This window comes from Geotrypetes seraphini, chromosome 10 (assembly GCF_902459505.1).
Source record: "Geotrypetes seraphini chromosome 10, aGeoSer1.1, whole genome shotgun sequence".
In the NCBI taxonomy this organism is placed as follows: domain Eukaryota; kingdom Metazoa; phylum Chordata; class Amphibia; order Gymnophiona; family Dermophiidae; genus Geotrypetes; species Geotrypetes seraphini.
This window is the reverse complement of record NC_047093.1, coordinates 138,240,213-138,258,250: the sequence shown is the minus strand read 5'-3', so window position 1 is coordinate 138,258,250 and position 18,038 is coordinate 138,240,213. Positions and strand designations below refer to the sequence as shown.

The window sequence follows — 18,038 nt, the reverse complement described above, 5'->3', positions numbered from 1 at the left end:
GGCATCGCCGCCCTCCCCCGTTCGTCCTCGTCGGTTGTCGAGGTCGAACGGTGTGGGGGAGGGGGAGGGGGCGGACCGCCCCTTTGGATCGGTACCGGGAGGTCACCCTGTATGGCAGCGATGAGCCCGGGTCCGATGGTCTGCATGAGCTCAACGAATTGAGCTTCCAGCACGGACCGTAGCGAAGCCGATAAGGAGGGATCCGCACCGAAAGGGGGTCCTCCTGCACGGACATCGCGCTCCTTCGAGGCCGAGTGCTTCTGCTTAGTAGCTTTCGGCACTTTGATGACCATTGGTGGCACTGTGGAAGGAAGAGGTACCTGAACCGAGGAGACCGGGGCAGGCACCGACGTCGAGCTCGTGGATGGTGTCGGGGCGAGCGATGCCGGTTTCACCACGCTCGATGCAGGAGGGGTCGATGCCGGTTTTGCCCGAACCGGGGAGGTATCGGATGAAGTGGAGGCTGAGGGATCCTTAGCTGCGTCCATCTTGAACATCGATTCCCACAATAGGCAACGCCGCTTGAATGAGCGTGCCGTAAGGGTAGAGCAAGGCCTGCACGATTTCGGAATGTGGTCAGGGCCCAAACACTGCAAACAGCGCCAGTGAGGGTCCGTGAGTGAAATCGCGCGTTGGCACTTGCTGCACTTTTTAAACCCGGTGATTGGCCGGGACATAGGCCGGAAAATCTCCGCCGCGAGGTCGAAGCCAGTGGGCCTGAGCCACGTGGCCGGCCCGTTCGACCCGCCGGAGGAAATAATCTTCTTTTTTTTTTTTTTTTTACGAAAAGAAAAGAACTGTTAACTGTAATTAAAAGAAAGCGAAAACGCGGACAAGGAAGGCAAATTTAACTGAATTCAGCTAGCGCATGATGAAGTTGAACTTCTCAGCTCCGCGGAAAAGAAAGAACTGAGGAGACACGCCCGGATCTCCGGGTAGGAAGGCACCGGCGCATGCGCGGTGCGGGCATCTAGAAACTTTAAGTTTCTACAAGCAACACGTGCTTGTGAGACGTCCGTACCGGGGCTCTGTCTGATGACATCACCCACTAGTGAGAATACCTGCCTGCTTGTCCTGGGATAATAGGAGCTTACAAGTGGGTATATATCTTATCATGACCAGCAGGCGGAAACTGAGACAAAACTTTGGAACTGTACATATCATGTGACCCCTCCCTAATTACCTCAGTCTGCCGAAAAGCCAAGCAGAACTAACAAGAAAACAAACAGGACTCCGAACAGGAGTATCAACAAATAAAAACAGGAACACTGTTGGAAAATGCAAAGGAACAAATGCAAATAGCAAACATTCCCACAGCTCTCCCCTGCCTAGAAAAATACTAGAAACCGACCGAAAATGAAAATCTGCACGCAAGAACACGACAATAGACGGGTGGGGTCCTATACCTGTCTGGAGAAGCTAAAAGAAAGTAAATTAGCAGGTAAGAACCTCATTTCTCCTTCTTTAGCACTCTCCAGACCGGTATAGGAGCTTACAAGCGGGAAGTACCAAAGCAGTCCCCATCATGGATGGGACTCCCAAAGGGCTGACATCAGAACACGTGCACCAAACAACGCGTCCCGACGTGCCTGAACACGGTAGTGTCTGACAAAGGAATGTAGAGAAGACCAGACCACCGCCCTACAAATATCCACAGGAGGCACCAGCGAAGACTCAACCCAAGAAGCTGCCTGACCGCAAGTAGAATTTAACAGATTTGTTTAACAGAATAAGGAAATATAAAAAATTTTAAGAAAATATGGGATCCATTGACAAAATATTCTTCTTTTTTTTGTCATATTATTTTTTATTTTCAAATTTTACATGAAGTGTACAAAATATTAAAATACAATTGATAAATACACAATATCACTTTTATATCTAATACATTATATTCTAAATATATTTTATCCCTCTCCCTCCCCCCACCCTTCTATTACTTTTCAATCATACATTACATATTATATATCATATTATAGTTTGTTATGTAAAATTATTTTTACTACCCTCCCTCTATGTGTGTCACAAAGAAGATATTTAAAAGAAGAAAAGAAGAAGAAAAATCTTACTTTTTATTCATTGCAGTATTTTGTCAATGGCCCCCATATTTTTATAAATTTAGTATATGTCCCTCTTTGTATTGCTATTGTTCTTTCCATTTTGAATATATGACATATTGTATTCCACCAAAATGTATAATTTAGGTTATTATAATTCTTCCAATTGTTGGTTATATGCTGAATGGCAACCCCTGTCATAATTAATAAAAGCTTGTTATTTTCTGGTGAAATTTGACTTTTTTTCCTCATCATCATTCCAAATAATACTGTATCATATGATATTGCTATATGATTTTCCATCAATTTATTAATTTGTGGCCAAATTGAATTCCAAAAACTTTTAATGTAGGGACAATGATATAGTAAGTGATCTAATGTCCCTGGTTCCAGATTACAGTGCCAGCATTTATTGGACTTAGAACTGTCTAATTTTTGCAAACGTGTAGGGGTCCAAAAAGCTCTATGTAATAAAAAGAACCAAGTTTGTCTCATAGATGCTGACACTGTACATCTCATTCTCCAAGACCAAATTAGTGGCCATTGAGATGCATTAATTTGATGCTTAATCTCAATGCTCCAAATATCTCTTAGACCATTTTTTGGTTTTTTATTCATATATCCAGATATTAATTTATACCACAATGCGGCTTGATGTCCTAGGAAGTCTGCTTGAAAACATAAGAACTTTAAACTATATTGATTATTCAATGTTTTCCATTCAGGGAACCCAACCTGAATGGCCTGCTTCAATTGCAACCATTTAAAACTTTGTGTTTTACTAAGACCAAATCTTTATAAAATTTTAGAAATTGTTTTAAAATTATATCTGTTTGATTTGTTATTATATCTTTATCATCTTTTATCCCATTAACATTAGTTTTCCTTTTTTTTGCTTTAAGATAATTTGCCAATAATCTCCCCGCCTTATTAGAATTTCCATAATACACCGCTTGTTTGGAAAACAAATCTCTTCTTATCATTTTCGAAGATATTTCATTATATTTACCTTTTACTTTTAAAAGAGCTTGCAATGTCTCATTTTCCCATTTATTTATCAATTTAGCTTCTAATATTTTGATTTCTTTTTCTAATTCTATATATTGAATTTTATTTTGTTTCCTAATAAAAGCTGAATATGATATAATATTACCCCTCATAGTTGCTTTAAATGCATCCCATACATTCTCAATAGATGTATCCTCCGCTAAATTCATTTGAAAGAAATCATTAATTTGTGTTTTAAAATTTTCCAAAAATTTATCATCCACAAGCAGTGTATTATCAAATCTCCAAAGAGGTCTACTCTTTTCCAATTTATCCAATTGTAATTCTATCCATATTCCCGCATGATCCGAAATAATAATAGGATCTATGGAAGCTTTAATCACCTGTTGCACTTCATTTGTTGAAACAAAAATATAATCTATTCTTGAAAATGATTTATGAACTTGTGAACAAAAAGAAAATTCCTGATCATTAAAATGAAGAATACGCCATATATCCTTTAAATCACATGATTGAGCCAGATTATCTAAACCTAAAGATTTTATACTTTTACTAGGTTTTTTATCCAATAATGGATCCATTACAGCATTAAAATCTCCAGCCACCACTAAATTAGAAGCAGCCAGTGGTAATAACATATTCTGTAATTTTTTAAAAAATTCTGATTGATTCGAATTAGGGGCATATATATTAAACAACGTCAGGGCATTATTTCCCATACCTATATCAACATGTATCCATCTTCCATGTGGGTCTGAATTTATTACCTTAATATTGGCCATACATTTTTTATTTATAAGAATTGCTACCCCTGCTTTTTTACCCTCTGCTGGAGCAAAAAAACATTCTTTTACCCACCCACCCGTTAGTTTCTGTGATTCTTTTGTGTTAAGATGGGTCTCCTGCAGACAGTAAATATCCGCATTTTGCTTTTTTAAAAATGTTAATACCTTTTTCCTTTTAATTACATGATTCAGGCCATTGACATTAATAGAATATATCTTAAAAGACATTATATATTTTAAAACTTATCAGTATAATCTTTTTCCCCTCTTCTTTTATATTTAAAATCCAAAAAATATTTTTTATGACACACATATTTACCCTTGAAGTATCCAATCCCTTATTTATTTTCTCCTTAATCATTTTAATAAATATCATCTTTTTCCCTCCCTTTCCCTCCCAATATAATGACTGCTTAAGAACACACATTGGAACTGTAACCCGAACATTCCCCTCCCCTCTAGGCAACCAATATTCAATCAGTATCCCCTTCAAACTATCTATATTAACCTTTAATATCTTTATCCATTCATCAATTTTTAATTTGTATTTCCATAGTATTGTAGTTTAACATCATAACATTTTTATCTTAAACATGTATTTAATATGGTATTATTATTTTTCATATATTTTATACCTTCTCTCTTTATATTTTAATTGTCTTTTCTTTAGTTCATGTTTTTCTTTCTTCAGTATTTCAATATCTCATATTTTTATAATTTTTCACAATATCATCAAAACTAATCTTGATATTTTATGTTAAAATATCATAGGTTCTGACTTCGAAAGAAAGGCTTTTAGTTTTTCTGGATCTTCAAAATACAAAGATTTATCTCCAGATGATACTCTCATTTTTGCCAGATAATACAATCCGTATTTAAAGCCTTTTTCTTTTAGTTGAGGTCTCATGTCTAATAGTCTCTTTCTTTTATTTGCTGTGTTTTTAGCAAAGTCCGGCAAAAACCATATTCTGGATCCTTTGTAATTTAGATTTTTGTCTTTCTTGGCAGCATTTAATATTTCTAATGCTTGTTGGTACCTAAGCATTTTGAATATTAGTGGTCTTGGCCTGCCTTGATTTTCTACAATTTTTGCTGGGATCCTATGAGCCCTTTCTATTTCCAGTGGTTGTTTTAAATCCAGTTGTAATATTTTTAGAATTAAGTTTTCTAGAAAATGTATAGCATTTTTCCCTTCTAAATTTTCTTGTATTCCAAAAAGTTTAATATTTTTCCTTCTTCCTCTATTCTCATAGTCTTCCAGTTGATCTTTCAATTTATTCAGTTCCAGACTGTCATTTTTGCATCTGTTTGCTTCACCTTCTATGACCTCCAATTTAGATTCTAATACAGTTGTTCTTTTATTATTAACTTCCATTTGTCTATGGATGTTCAGTATTTCTTCCTTCATTTCAGACATATTGGTTACAGTTTCCTTAAGCATTTGTTTAATTTGTCTTAGTTCTTCCATAACTTCTGCTTTACTCAATATATCAGGTTCTTCAGCAGGAAGTGGGATCTTACTTGGTGTGATTTGATCTTGCTTTTGTCTTTTTGCTGACATACCAGCCTCATTTTTATTTTGTCTGGTACTTGCCATATTCCAGATTTTTGTGCACAACAGTATATATTATTTCGCTTTCGATGCTATGATATGAAGAATAGCAAATTTTTTGGTTCCAGTCTAATTTCGTTGGAGGGTAGTTTCAATTGGCACAATTTTCACCAATTTTTTTTTTGTTGTCACACAGAACAACAACTCCTTACCCTCAGAGTTTTCTTCAAAAAAGGCAGAGGAGGATTATATCAAACTGTCTTTATTTTAGATTGACATACACTGTCCTCTCATCAAAATTGAGGAAGATTTTATCTTTTTCTTTTGTCTTTGGCTATTTCAATGTCATTTATCCGTGGTCCTCAAGCCTCTTTTTAATATCTTTTAGCTCTTTAGAAATCTCAGCCCTCAACACCACTTCGCTTTAGTATTGGAAAAAAAAAGGCACTTTTAATTTTTCCTTCTCTGTTTTGCCAGTGAGGCTATATCAGATTTTCTTTTGGCATTTATTCTCTCAGAGCTTTATTTTAGTTCTGTCAGGTGGAGAGTAGTATCAGTTGCCACAATATTTGCCAATTTTATTTTTCCACAGATATTTGTAATATCATTCAGCACAGAAGAGAGCAATTTGTTTTTTATCCTCAGGTTTTGCTTTGACATCAGGCGGGAGAGGGCTATATCAAACTGCCATATTTTTATCTTTGATTGGCAGCAGCTTTCTATTGAAATCAGTCTGATGTGAGAACTTTTTTTTTTTTCCTCCTTTTCTTTTCTATTTATTGACTGGATGTAATATTTATTAGTCTTCCTTCATTTTTTCAAGCGTCTTGCTTTCATATCATAAAAGAATTGGCTTTAGGCAGAGGCAGAGGATTAATTGATCTCACAGGGTTCCGACTCAGCACCGGCAGGGGAGGGCTGCTTCAAACCGCCACAGCTCCAGAAGTCAACTGCCAACGGCCTCACAGCGAGATCGATCTTTTTTTTTTTTTTAATTAAAACGTTAGACAATGTAGAAGGTATAAATAGGTAGTAGACAGTTTAAATTTTTAATAGCCCTCCTCACTACCGTGCCGTATCAACGCAAAGAGAAGCCGACAAAAAAAAACAGCAGCCCCACTTATCTCTTTCCCTTCAGGTTTCTCTTCAGCATCGGCGATCTTTGTCAAAATATTCTAAAGATCAGATATCTTAACACATTGATAATAATAATATAGGGTTAGGGAGGGAAATATAGAAATTAATATGAAGAAAAATGAAAAAACAAATAACAGGGGAAAGGGATTCAATATATATGATATGATATTGTACATACAACTATAATTATTATAAACTAAATATTATGCTATTCATTTATTGTAAGAATGAAAATTTTATAAATAAAAATTAAAAAAAAAAAAAAGATTTGAGAAATTAACAGCCTTTTTCTGAAGAAGATAAGCGGAAGCAAGTCTCCTTGATCCAGCGCACAATGGTAGCCTTGGAAGCGCCATCTCCCCTATGAGGACCCGCTAGAAGGACAAAAAGATGGTCTGATTGCCTGGGTCCTCCACAAGCAGGCACGAAGGACCTGACCAACATCCAATTTGCGCAACTGTTTCTGCTCAGAAGAACCCTTCCAACTACCCAGGGCTGGGAGGACCACAGACTGATTGACATGAAAAGGAGAGACTACCTTTGGCAGAAAGGAAGGAATAGGCCTCAACACTACCTGCTCTCTAAAAAACTCGAGGAAGGGAGACCTACAAGAGAGAGCCTGCAGCTCCGAAACAGGTCTAGCAGAAGTAATAGCCACCAAGAAGACCACCTTAAAAGTAAGGCCCTTTAACGTGTAGACACCCAAAGGCTCAAACAGGGGCGCACAAGCCCAGACAGGACCAGATTCAAATCCCAAGATGGAACACGGGAGGCATGAGCAACTTGGCCGCCCTCAAGAAATGGACATCAGGAATGGCAGTCAGACGCTGACCCCGTAATAACCTGCAAAAGGCTGAAAGGGCTGCAAGCTGAACCTGGAGAAAAGACCAGGCCAGGCCCCTATCCAGACCATCCTGCAAGAACTCTAAGATGTCAGACGGACCCCCCAACAGGGCCCACCCAAGCTTAATCCGGCAACAAAAAGGGACAAAAATTCCTAAACAAATTCCAACAGCCCTACCAAGGGAGATGGGTACAGCTCACTACACCTGCTGGAGACAGAGAAGACTGAGGTAATTAGGGAGGGGTCTTATGATATGTACAGTTCCAAAGTTTTGTCTCAGTCTCCACCTGCTGGTTATGATGAGATATACACCTGCTTGTAAGCTCCTATACCGATCTGGAGAGTGCTAAAAAACAGCAGCTTTCATATTCTTTAGCTACACAAAAATGCTGGTTTGACTCACCAGTGGCACCTCACCTTTGGAATTCGGCCGATGATATCTGGATACTTGCTGGTGTTATTCTCCTGATTTCGGCTGTATATAAACACTTCTCCACTTTCCAGGATATGGATCTATGACAAGGAAGGAAACATACTGAGAGCAGAGGTTGGTGACAGCTGACACCCATCTTCTTCTAAGACCCCAGATGAAAACATCCAGTGACCAAAATCTCCAGTGTAAGCTTTTCACAAGAGTCAAGGAAACTGACCTCAGTTTTCTGACTAAGCTGCCTATCCTACCATCCCTACATGGAAAACAAATCCTTGCTGTCTAGTGTTATCAACCCCTTAAGACAGGTTTAGGCAACCATAGTAATAAGAGAGCAGATAAAGGCCAAATGGCCCACCCAGTCTTCCCATTCGCTGCATCCGCTATCTCCTCCTCTTCCTAAGAGATTCAATTGTGCCTGTCCCAGTGTTTGCTTGAATTCAGACACAGTTTTTGTCTCCACCACCTCTACCGGGAGACTATTCTGGGCATTAACCACCCTTTCTGTAAAAAAAAGTATTTCCTTAGATTACTCCTGAGCCTATCACTTCAACTCCAACCTATGCCCTCTCATGCTGGAGTTTTCATTTGAAAAAGGTTCACCCCCCTGTATATTAGCACCACAAAAGTCATTTAAACCATAGTCTTCAAGAGGCACAACCCAGTCCAGTTTTCAGGATGGTCTTAGAGACATTTGGAGCATTGAGATTAAGCATCAAATTTCTGCATCTCAATGGCCATGAATTTGGTCTTGGAGAAAGCACAGTTACTTACCGTAACAGGTGTTATCCAGGGACAGCAGGCAGATATTCTTGACTGATGGGTGACGGCACCGACGGAGCCCCGGTACGGACAATTTTAGAGTGATTGCACTCTAAGAACTTAGAAAGTTCTAGTTAGGCCGCACCGCGCGTGCGCGAGTGCCTTCCCGCCCGACGAAGGCGCGCGGTCCCCAGTTAGGATAAGCCAGCTAAGAAGCCAACCCGGGGAGGTGGGAGGGACGCAAGAATATCTGCCTGCTGTCCCTGGATAACACCTGTTACGGTAAGTAACTGTGCTTTATCCCAGGACAAGCAGGCAGCATATTCTTGACTGATGGGTGACCTCCAAGCTAACAAAAAGAGGGACGGAGGGAAGGTTGGCCATTAGGAAAACAAATTTTGTAAAACAGATTGGCCGAAGTGTCCATCCCGTCTGGAGAATGCATCCAGACAATAGTGAGATGTAAAAGTATGAACTGAGGACCAAGTAACAGCCTTGCAGATTTCCTCAATGGAAGTGGAACGGAGGAAAGCTACAGACGCTGCCATAGCTCTAATCTTGTGGCCCGTGACAGAACCTTCCAGTGTCAGGCCCGACTGAGCGTAACAGAATGAAACGCAAGCAGCAAGCCAATTGGACAGGGTGCGTTTAGATACAGGATGACCCAACTTGTTAGGATCAAAGGACAAAAACAGTTGAGGAGATGATCTGTGAGGTTTGGTGCGTTCAAGATAGTAAGCCAGAGCACGTTTACAATCCAAGGTATGCAAAGCCTGTTCACCTGGATTAGAATGAGGCTTTGGAAAAAATACAGGTAGGACAATGGATTGGTTAAGATGAAAGTCAGACACAACCTTAGGGAGAAATTTTGGATGTGTACGGTGGACCACCTTATCATGGTGAAAAACAGTGAAAGGTGGATCGGCCACTAGTGCATGCAGCTCACTGACCCTCCTGGCAGAAGTTAGAGCTATAAGGAAGACCACTTTCCAAGTAAGAAATTTGAAATGCGCTGTGGCCAAAGGTTCAAAAGGAGGCTTCATTAAAGCGGAAAGAACCACATTGAGATCCCAAACCACAGGAGGGGGCTTGAGAGGTGGTTTCACATTGAAAAGTCCCCTCATGAATCTAGAAACCAAAGGATGAGCCGAGAGGGGTTTTCCATGTACCGGCTCATGGAATTGCACTAAGGTGAACTCTGATAGAAGTAGATTTAAGGCCAGTGTCAGACAAGGAAAGAAGATAGTCCAACACCAGTCCCACTGCTAGAGACATGGGATTATGGTGATGTAAGAGGCACCAGGAAGAAAACCGAGACCACTTCTGTTGATAACACTGAAGAGTGGCCGGTTTCCTGGAAGCATCAATGATAGAACGGACAGGCTGAGAAAGGAGTGAATGAGCCGAAGTCAGCCCGAGAGAAACCAAGCTGTCAGGTGCAGAGACTGCAGGTTGGGATGCAGAAGGGACTGTTGATGCTGAGTAAGCAGAGAAGGAAACAGTGGAAGAGGTATGGGTTCCCTGGAACTGAGTTGAAGTAGAAGGGAGAACCAATGTTGCCTGGGCCACCGTGGAGCGATGAGAATCATGGTGGCCCGTTCCCTCTTGAGCTTGAACAAAGTCCGCAGCAGGAGCGGTAGAGGGGGAAATGCATATAGGAAGAGACTGGTCCAATCCAGGAGAAATGCATCGGGTGCCATTCGGTGAGGAGAGTAGAGTCTGGAGCAAAACAGGGGCAGTTGATGGTTGTGGGGAGCTGCAAAAAGGTCCACTTGAGGAGTGCCCCATTGAGTGAAAATGGACTGAAGAGTCATGGGATCGAGAGACCATTCATGAGGTTGAAGAATTCTGCTGAGATTGTCTGCTAAGGAATTCAGTTCCCCTTGAATGTAGACAGCCTTCAGGAATAAGTGACGAGCTGTCGCCCAAGACCAAATCCTTTGGGCTTCCTGACACAACAGTGCAAATGAGTAGTACTTGAGGAAAGAGAAGATGTTGAAATGCCTTGAGGGCATAAAACATCGCTCGAAGTTCAAGGAAATTGATGTGGTGTTTCTTTTCCTGGGCAGTCCAAAACCCCTGAGTTTGGAACTCGTTCAAGTGAGCTCCCCAGGCATAGGGGGAGGAATCCGTGGTGATGACTAGTTGATGAGGAGGTAGATGGAACAGCAGACCTCTGGATAGATTTGAGGATGTCAACCACCAAAGAAGCGACTGTCGAAGAGACGAGGTCACAGATATGTGTTGTGAACAAGGATCCGTCGCTTGGGACCACTGGGTCGCTAAGGTCCATTGAGGAGTACGCAGGTGGAGATGTGCGAAAGGTGTGACATGTACTGTGGAGGCCATGTGTCCCAAGAGCACCATCATGTGATTTGCAGAGATGGAAGTTTGCTGAAACACCTGCTGACAGAGATAAAGGATGGTGTGAAGGCGGTTTGGTGGAAGAAACGCCCTCATCCGAATAGTGTCCAGAATGGTTCCAATGAATTGAAGTCGCTGAGTTGGAATGAGGTGCGACTTGGGTAGATTGATTTTGAACCCCAACAGTCGAAGGAAGTGAATGGTCTGATTGGTGGCAAGCTGAACCGCCTGAGGAGAATGAGCCTTGATTAGCCAGTCGTCCAGATAAGGGAAGACTTGAAAGTTGTGAGAGCGGAGATAGGCCGCAACCACAATCAGACATTTGGTGAATACCCTGGGAGAGGAGGCCAGGCCGAAGGGTAACACCTTGTACTGATAATGATGTTGGTTGATGAGAAAGCGTAGATATTGCCTGGACGTCAGATGGATAGGAATATGTGTGTACGCCTCCTTGAGATTGAGGGAGCATAGCCAGTCGCCCTGAGAGAAGAGGATATAGGGTGGCAAGAGATAGCATTTTGAACTTCTCCTTGACCAAACATTTGTTGAGATCTCTGAGATCTAATATTGGTCTGAGGTCTCCGGTCTTTTTGGGTACTAGAAAGTACCGGGAGTAAAATCCCTGGCCTCGCTGATCTTGAGGAACTTCTTCGATGGCATTGAGAAGAAGGAGGGATTGAACCTCTTGAGCGAGAAGGAGGGACTGAGACTTGTTGGAAGCAGACTCTTTTGGTAGGCCTAACGGCGGAGGAGTCTTGAAGTTTAGGGAGTAGCCGTGGGCTATGATCGAGAGCACCCACTGGTCGGTGGTGATTACTTCCCATCGAGAGTGAAAAACGTGAAGTCGACCTCCTATGGGCTGTGGAAGAGGACAGGAGGGAGGAAGACTGGCAATGCCCTGGAGAAGGGAGTCAAAAGGGCTGCGTCGGTTTAGTTTGAGGAGCAGGCTTTACGGTAGGCGGCTGTTGCTGACGAGCCTGTTGGTGCTGTTGGCGTTGCCTCCGAGGTTGAGGAGGATGAGGCTGAACTGGCCGAGCAGAAAACCTCCTCTGATACGAAGGTTGTTGTCTAAATGGACGAGGAGGAGGAGGCTTCTTCTTATTTTTCAACAAGGTGTCCCACCGTGTTTCATGGACAGAAAGCTTTTGCGTGGTGGTATCCATGGACTCCCCAAACAGCTCATCCCCTAGGCAGGGCGCATTGGCAAGCCGGTCCTGGTGGTTCACATCCAGGTCTGAGACTCGGAGCCATGCCAACCGTCTCATCGCTACAGACATAGCAGTGGCCCGTGAAGTCAGTTCAAAAGTATCATAAATTGAACGGACCATAAACTTCCTGAGTTGCAAAAGGCTGGAAGTGCATTGTTGAAATGCAGGAAGGTTTCGGTCCGGAATATACTTTTGAAAAGAGGCCACCTGTTGGATGAGATGTTTCAGGTAAAAGGAGAAGTGAAACGCGTAATTACCTGAACGGTTGGCCAACATCGCATTTTGGTAAAGACGTTTCCCAAATTTATCCATGGCCTTGCCCTCTCTGCCAGGAGGGACAGAGGCATATACACTAGCTCCCGTAGATTTCTTCAGGGTCGACTCCACCAGCAGAGACTCATGGGGAAGTTGGTGTTTGTCAAACCTTGGAATAGGAATCACTTTATAAAGTGATTCCAGTTTCCTAGGGGCTCCTGGAATTGTTAGAGGAGTTTCCAAATTCTTGTAAAAAGTTTCCCTCAAGATGTCATGGAGGGGTAACTTCAAAAACTCTTTGGGAGGTTGGTCAAAATCTAAGGCATCGAGAAATGCCTTGGATTTTTTAGAGTCAGACTCTAGAGGAATTGAAAGGGTGTCTGACATCTCCTTTAGGAACTTGGTGAAGGAGGAGTGCTCTGGCTTACTAGCAGGATCCTGCACCGATGGATCATCCTCATCAGACGAATAATCTTCCTCGGTACCGAGGGGATCGTCAGAATCATCCCACAAATCAGGGTCCCGTACCGATTGAAGATGGCCCTGAGAAAGGGGAGTGGAGGATTCGGTATGCTTGGTCTTGCGTACCGATTTTCCTGAACGTGTCGACACCGTACCTAGTGACTGCACAGCGGTACGGGTGTCAGAGAACGGTACCGGATCAGAAGCCGAGTAAGCGGTACGCCGAAGAGACTTTGGCTCTGCCGACAGAACAGGCATAGAGATAGATTTTTGCGGTGCTGATAACGTCGATGCCGATAAAATGGGCTGGTCGAAAATAGGCACCGAAGGCTCAGTAGGTACCGACACTGGAAGGTTCGGAGTCAGTAGAGCCGGGAGCAATTGTTGTAGTTGCTCCTTAAGTTGGACCTGTAGGATGGAGGCAATACGCTCATCCAGAGTCGGTCCCGATGGCACCGGTACCGCTTTTTTCTTGCTCGGTACCTGCGGTGCAGCTCGACGCTCAGACGAAGTCGATGCCGATGAAGAGGCAGTAACTTCAATGGGAGCGGAGCGCTTACGGGGCCGGCGCGCAGTCTGCAGGACTTGGCTCACTGCATGCTCGACTGGCGGCCCGAGAACAGTAGGGGAAGGCTTCTTAGCCGGCTTACCTACGGGATGCAACACCAGCGATGGATCTTGCGGTGCCGACACTACCAGTGTCAACTTGGAGGAAGTTGCAGGAGTCGATACCGGAGGAACTTCCATAGCGGTACCGAAAAGGATCCGCTGCTGTATTTGACGATTTTTCAAAGTTCTCTTTTGAAGAGAACTACAGCGGGTGCACGTTTCTGCCCTATGGTCCGGACCCAGACACTGCAGGCACCACTTGTGCGGGTCAGATAATGATATAGGGCGTGCACACCGCTGACACTTTTTAAAACCCGGTGAAGGGGGCATGAAGGGAAAAATGGCCGTAGCAAAATCGAAGCCCGAGGCTTCGATGGTGCCAATAGGCCCTGCCGGGGCTGACCGAAAAAAATCGAAAAAAAGTGAATTTTTTTTTATTTTTTTTAACACAAACGAAATAAAATAAGAAAGAGAACAATTCTCGAAGAAAAAGAACGCGCGAGCGGGAAGGCGAGTAACAATGAAAAAACTTTTCCAACAGCCGTTGGAAACACGCGTCTTCTTAGCTCCGCGGAAACTAAGAAACTGGGGACCGCGCGCCTTCGTCGGGCGGGAAGGCACTCGCGCACGCGCGGTGCGGCCTAACTAGAAATTTCTAAGTTCTTAGAGTGCAATCACTCTAAAATTGTCCATACCGGGGCTCCGTCGGTGCCGTCACCCATCAGTCAAGAATATGCTGCCTGCTTGTCCTGGGATAATGAGATGTACAGTGTCTGCATCTATGAGACAAACTTGGTTCTTTTTATTACATAGAGCATTTTGGACCCCAGTTAGGTTACAAAAGTTAGATAGCTCTAAGTCTAATAGATGTTGGCACTATAATCTGGAAGCAGGGACTCTTGATTATTTAATATTTTTCTGTCTCTGCATCATGGCCTTTTGGAATTCAATTTGGTCTCAAATTAATTGTTTATTAGAAAATCATGTAGCTCTATCGTATGATACAATTTTATTTTATTTTCTACCTCTCTTATTTTAGGGTTTCATTTTTGATCTTTAGACAATTTTATTTGGAACATCTATGAGAATAAAGTCAAATTTCAGCAAATAATAACAAACTTTTATTAATAATGACAGGAGTTGCCATTCAGCATATTACCAGCAATTTGAAGGATTACACCAGACTTAATCACACCTTCTGGTGGAATTCACTGTGCCATATATATAAAATGGAAAGAATAATTGCCATACAAAAAGCACAGTTACTTACCGTAACAGGTGTTATCCAGGGACAGCAGGCAGATATTCTTGACTGATGGGTGACGGCACCGACGGAGCCCCGGTACGGACAATTTTAGAGTGATTGCACTCTAAGAACTTTAGAAAGTTCTAGCTCGGCCGCACCGCGCACGCGCGAGTGCCTTCCCGCCCGACAGAGGCGCGCGGTCCCTCAGTTAGTATAAGCCAGCTAAGAAGCCAACCCGGGGAGGTGGGTGGGACGCAAGAATATCTGCCTGCTGTCCCTGGATAACACCTGTTACGGTAAGTAACTGTGCTTTATCCCAGGACAAGCAGGCAGCATATTCTTGACTGATGGGTGACCTCCAAGCTAACAAAAAGAGGGATGGAGGGAAGGTTGGCCATTAGGAAAACAAATTTTGCAAAACAGATTGGCCGAAGTGTCCATCCCGTCTGGAAAAAGCATCCAGACAATAATGAGATGTAAAAGTGTGAACTGAGGACCAAGTAGCAGCCTTGCAGATTTCCTCAATAGAAGTGGAGCGGAGGAAAGCTACAGATGCTGCCATTGCTCTGACTCTATGGGCCGTGACAGAACCTTCCAGTGTCAGTCCGGTCTGAGCATAACAAAATGAAATGCACGCTGCCAGCCAATTAGACAACGTACGTTTAGAAACGGGACGTCCCAATTTATTTGGATCAAAGGACAGAAAAAGTTGAGGAACTGATCTGTGGGGTTTCGTACGCTCTAGATAGTAAGCCAGAGCCCTTTTACAATCCAAAGTGTGTAAAGCTTGTTCTCCAGAATGAGAATGAGGTTTTGGAAAGAAAACAGGGAGAACAATGGATTGGTTGAGATGGAATTCAGATACAACCTTAGGGAGAAACTTTGGATGTGTACGCAGAACCACCTTGTCATGGTGAAAAACCGTAAAGGGAGGATCTGCGACCAGTGCATGAAGCTCACTGACCCTCCTGGCAGAGGTAAGGGCAATAAGGAAAAGCACCTTCCAAGTAAGAAACTTGAAAGGAGAGGTAGCCAAGGGTTCAAATGGAGGCTTCATTAAAGCAGAAAGAACCACATTGAGATCCCAGATAACAGGAGGGGCTTTAAGAGGTGGTTTCACGTTGAAAAGCCCACGCATGAACCTGGACACCAGGGGATGAGCTGAGAGAAGTTTTCCATGGACTGGCTCATGAAAAGCTGAAATGGCACTGAGGTGGACTCTGATGGACGAAGACTTAAGGCCAGAGTCAGACAAAGAGAGCAAATAGTCCAACAACGTCTCCACTGCCAGGGAAGTGGGATCAAGATGATGAAGAAGACACCAGGAGGAAAATCTCGTCCACTTCTGATGGTAACATTGCAGAGTGGTTGGTTTCCTGGAGGCATCCAGAATGGAACGAACAGGCTGAGATAAGAGAGTATCATGAGATGTCAGCCCGAGAGATACCAAGCTGTCAGGTGTAGAGACTGGAGGTTGGGATGAAGGAGGGTTTCCTGCTGTTGCGTAAGCAGAGAAGGAAACAGAGGAAGAAGAAAAGGTTCCCTGGAACTGAGTTGAAGTAGAAGGGAGAACCAATGTTGCCTGGGCCACCTCGGAGCAATCAGAATCATGGTGGCTCGTTCCCTCTTGAGCTTGAATAAGGTTCTCAACATTAGAGGCAGAGGAGGGAAGGCGTACAGGAACAGATTCGACCAGTCGAGGAGAAAAGCATCCGCTGTCAGACGGTGAGGAGAGTAAAGTCTGGAGCAGAAGAGGGGCAGCTGGTGATTGTGAGGAGCTGCAAAGAGGTCTATCTGAGGAGTGCCCCATTGAGTGAAGATAGACTGCAGAGTTATAGGATCGAGTGTCCACTCGTGAGGCTGGAGAATTCTGCTGAGTTTGTCCGCTAAAGAATTCTGTGTTCCCTGAATGTAGATAGCTTTCAGGAAGAGATGGTGATCTATGGCCCAATTCCAGATCTTTTGGGCTTCTTGGCATAGAAGGCGAGAGCCTGTCCCACCCTGTTTGTTGATGTAGTACATCGCAACTTGATTGTCTGTGCACAACAAGAGGACCTGAGGAAAGAGAAGATGTTGGAAAGCCTTGAGGGCATAAAACATCGCTCTGAGTTCCAGGAAATTGATTTGATGCTTCTTTTCCTGGGCTGTCCAAAGACCTTGAGTCTGGAACTCGTTCAAGTGAGCTCCCCATGCATAAAGAGAGGCGTCGGTGGTGATAACCAGGTGATGAGGGGGCTGATGGAACAGAAGACCTCTGGATAGATTTGAGGATACCAACCACCATTGAAGAGACTGACGAAGAGATGATGTCACAGATATGTGTCGTGAGCAAGGATCCGTCGCTTGGGACCACTGAGTAGCAAGGGTCCATTGAGGAGTGCGTAGGTGAAGACGTGCGAGGGGCGTGACATGAACTGTAGACGCCATGTGCCCCAAGAGTACCATCATTTGCCTGGCTGAGATGGAAGGCAGTGAAAGTACCTGTTGACATAGAGACTGAAGGGTCTGAAGACGATTGGATGGCAGGAAAGCTCTCATGAGGAGTGTGTCCAGGATCGCTCCAATGAATTGAAGTCTCTGAGTAGGGATGAGATGAGATTTGGGTAGATTGATCTCGAACCCCAGAATTTGTAGAAACAAGATGGTTTGGTTGGTGGCCAGAAGAACTGCTTGAGCGGATGTGGCCTTGATTAACCAGTCGTCCAGGTAAGGGAAGACCTGGAAGTGATGAGAGCGTAGAAATGCCGCTACCACAATGAGACACTTGGTGAAGACCCTTGGAGAGGAGGCAAGGCCGAAGGGCAGCACCTTGTATTGGTAATGAGAATGATTGATCATGAAGCGTAGGTACTGTCTGGAAGCCAGATTTACTGGTATGTGAGTGTACGCTTCTTTGAGATCGAGGGAACATAGCCAGTCGCCTTGATTGAGAAGAGGATAAAGAGTGGCCAGAGAAAGCATCTTGAACTTTTCTTTGACCAAATATTTGTTGAGATCGCGGAGATCTAGAATGGGTCTGAGATCTCCTGTTTTTTTGGGGACTAAAAAATATCGGGAGTAGAACCCCTGCCCCTGCTGGTCTAGGGGAACTTCTTCTATGGCATTTAGAAGAAGGAGGGATTGAACCTCTTGGAGAAGAAGGGTTAATTGAGGACTGGAAGCAGACTCTTTTGGTTGACTTGGAGGAGGTAGTGACTGAAAGTTGAGAGAGTAGCCGTGGCGGATGATGTTGAGGACCCACTGGTCTGACGTGATAAGTTCCCAACGGCTTATGAAATAAGTAAGGCGTCCTCCTATAGGTTGTGGAAGTTGGGTAGAA

General features: G+C 43.5%; 1 protein-coding gene across 2 annotated transcripts in view; it reads right to left on the bottom strand.

The window, feature by feature from the left end:
* LIG1 (DNA ligase 1) overlaps positions 1–18,038 on the bottom strand; it is a 135,454-nt gene that overhangs the window by 33,397 nt on the left and 84,019 nt on the right. For both annotated transcript variants that reach the window (XR_004540810.1, XM_033960347.1), the window contains exon 17: positions 7,801–7,896. Coding sequence is in view for 1 of the 2 variants with exons in the window: in XM_033960347.1 (XP_033816238.1) it covers positions 7,801–7,896 (96 nt within the window). In the remaining variant the exon portion in view is untranslated. The remainder of the gene's footprint in view (positions 1–7,800; positions 7,897–18,038) is intronic.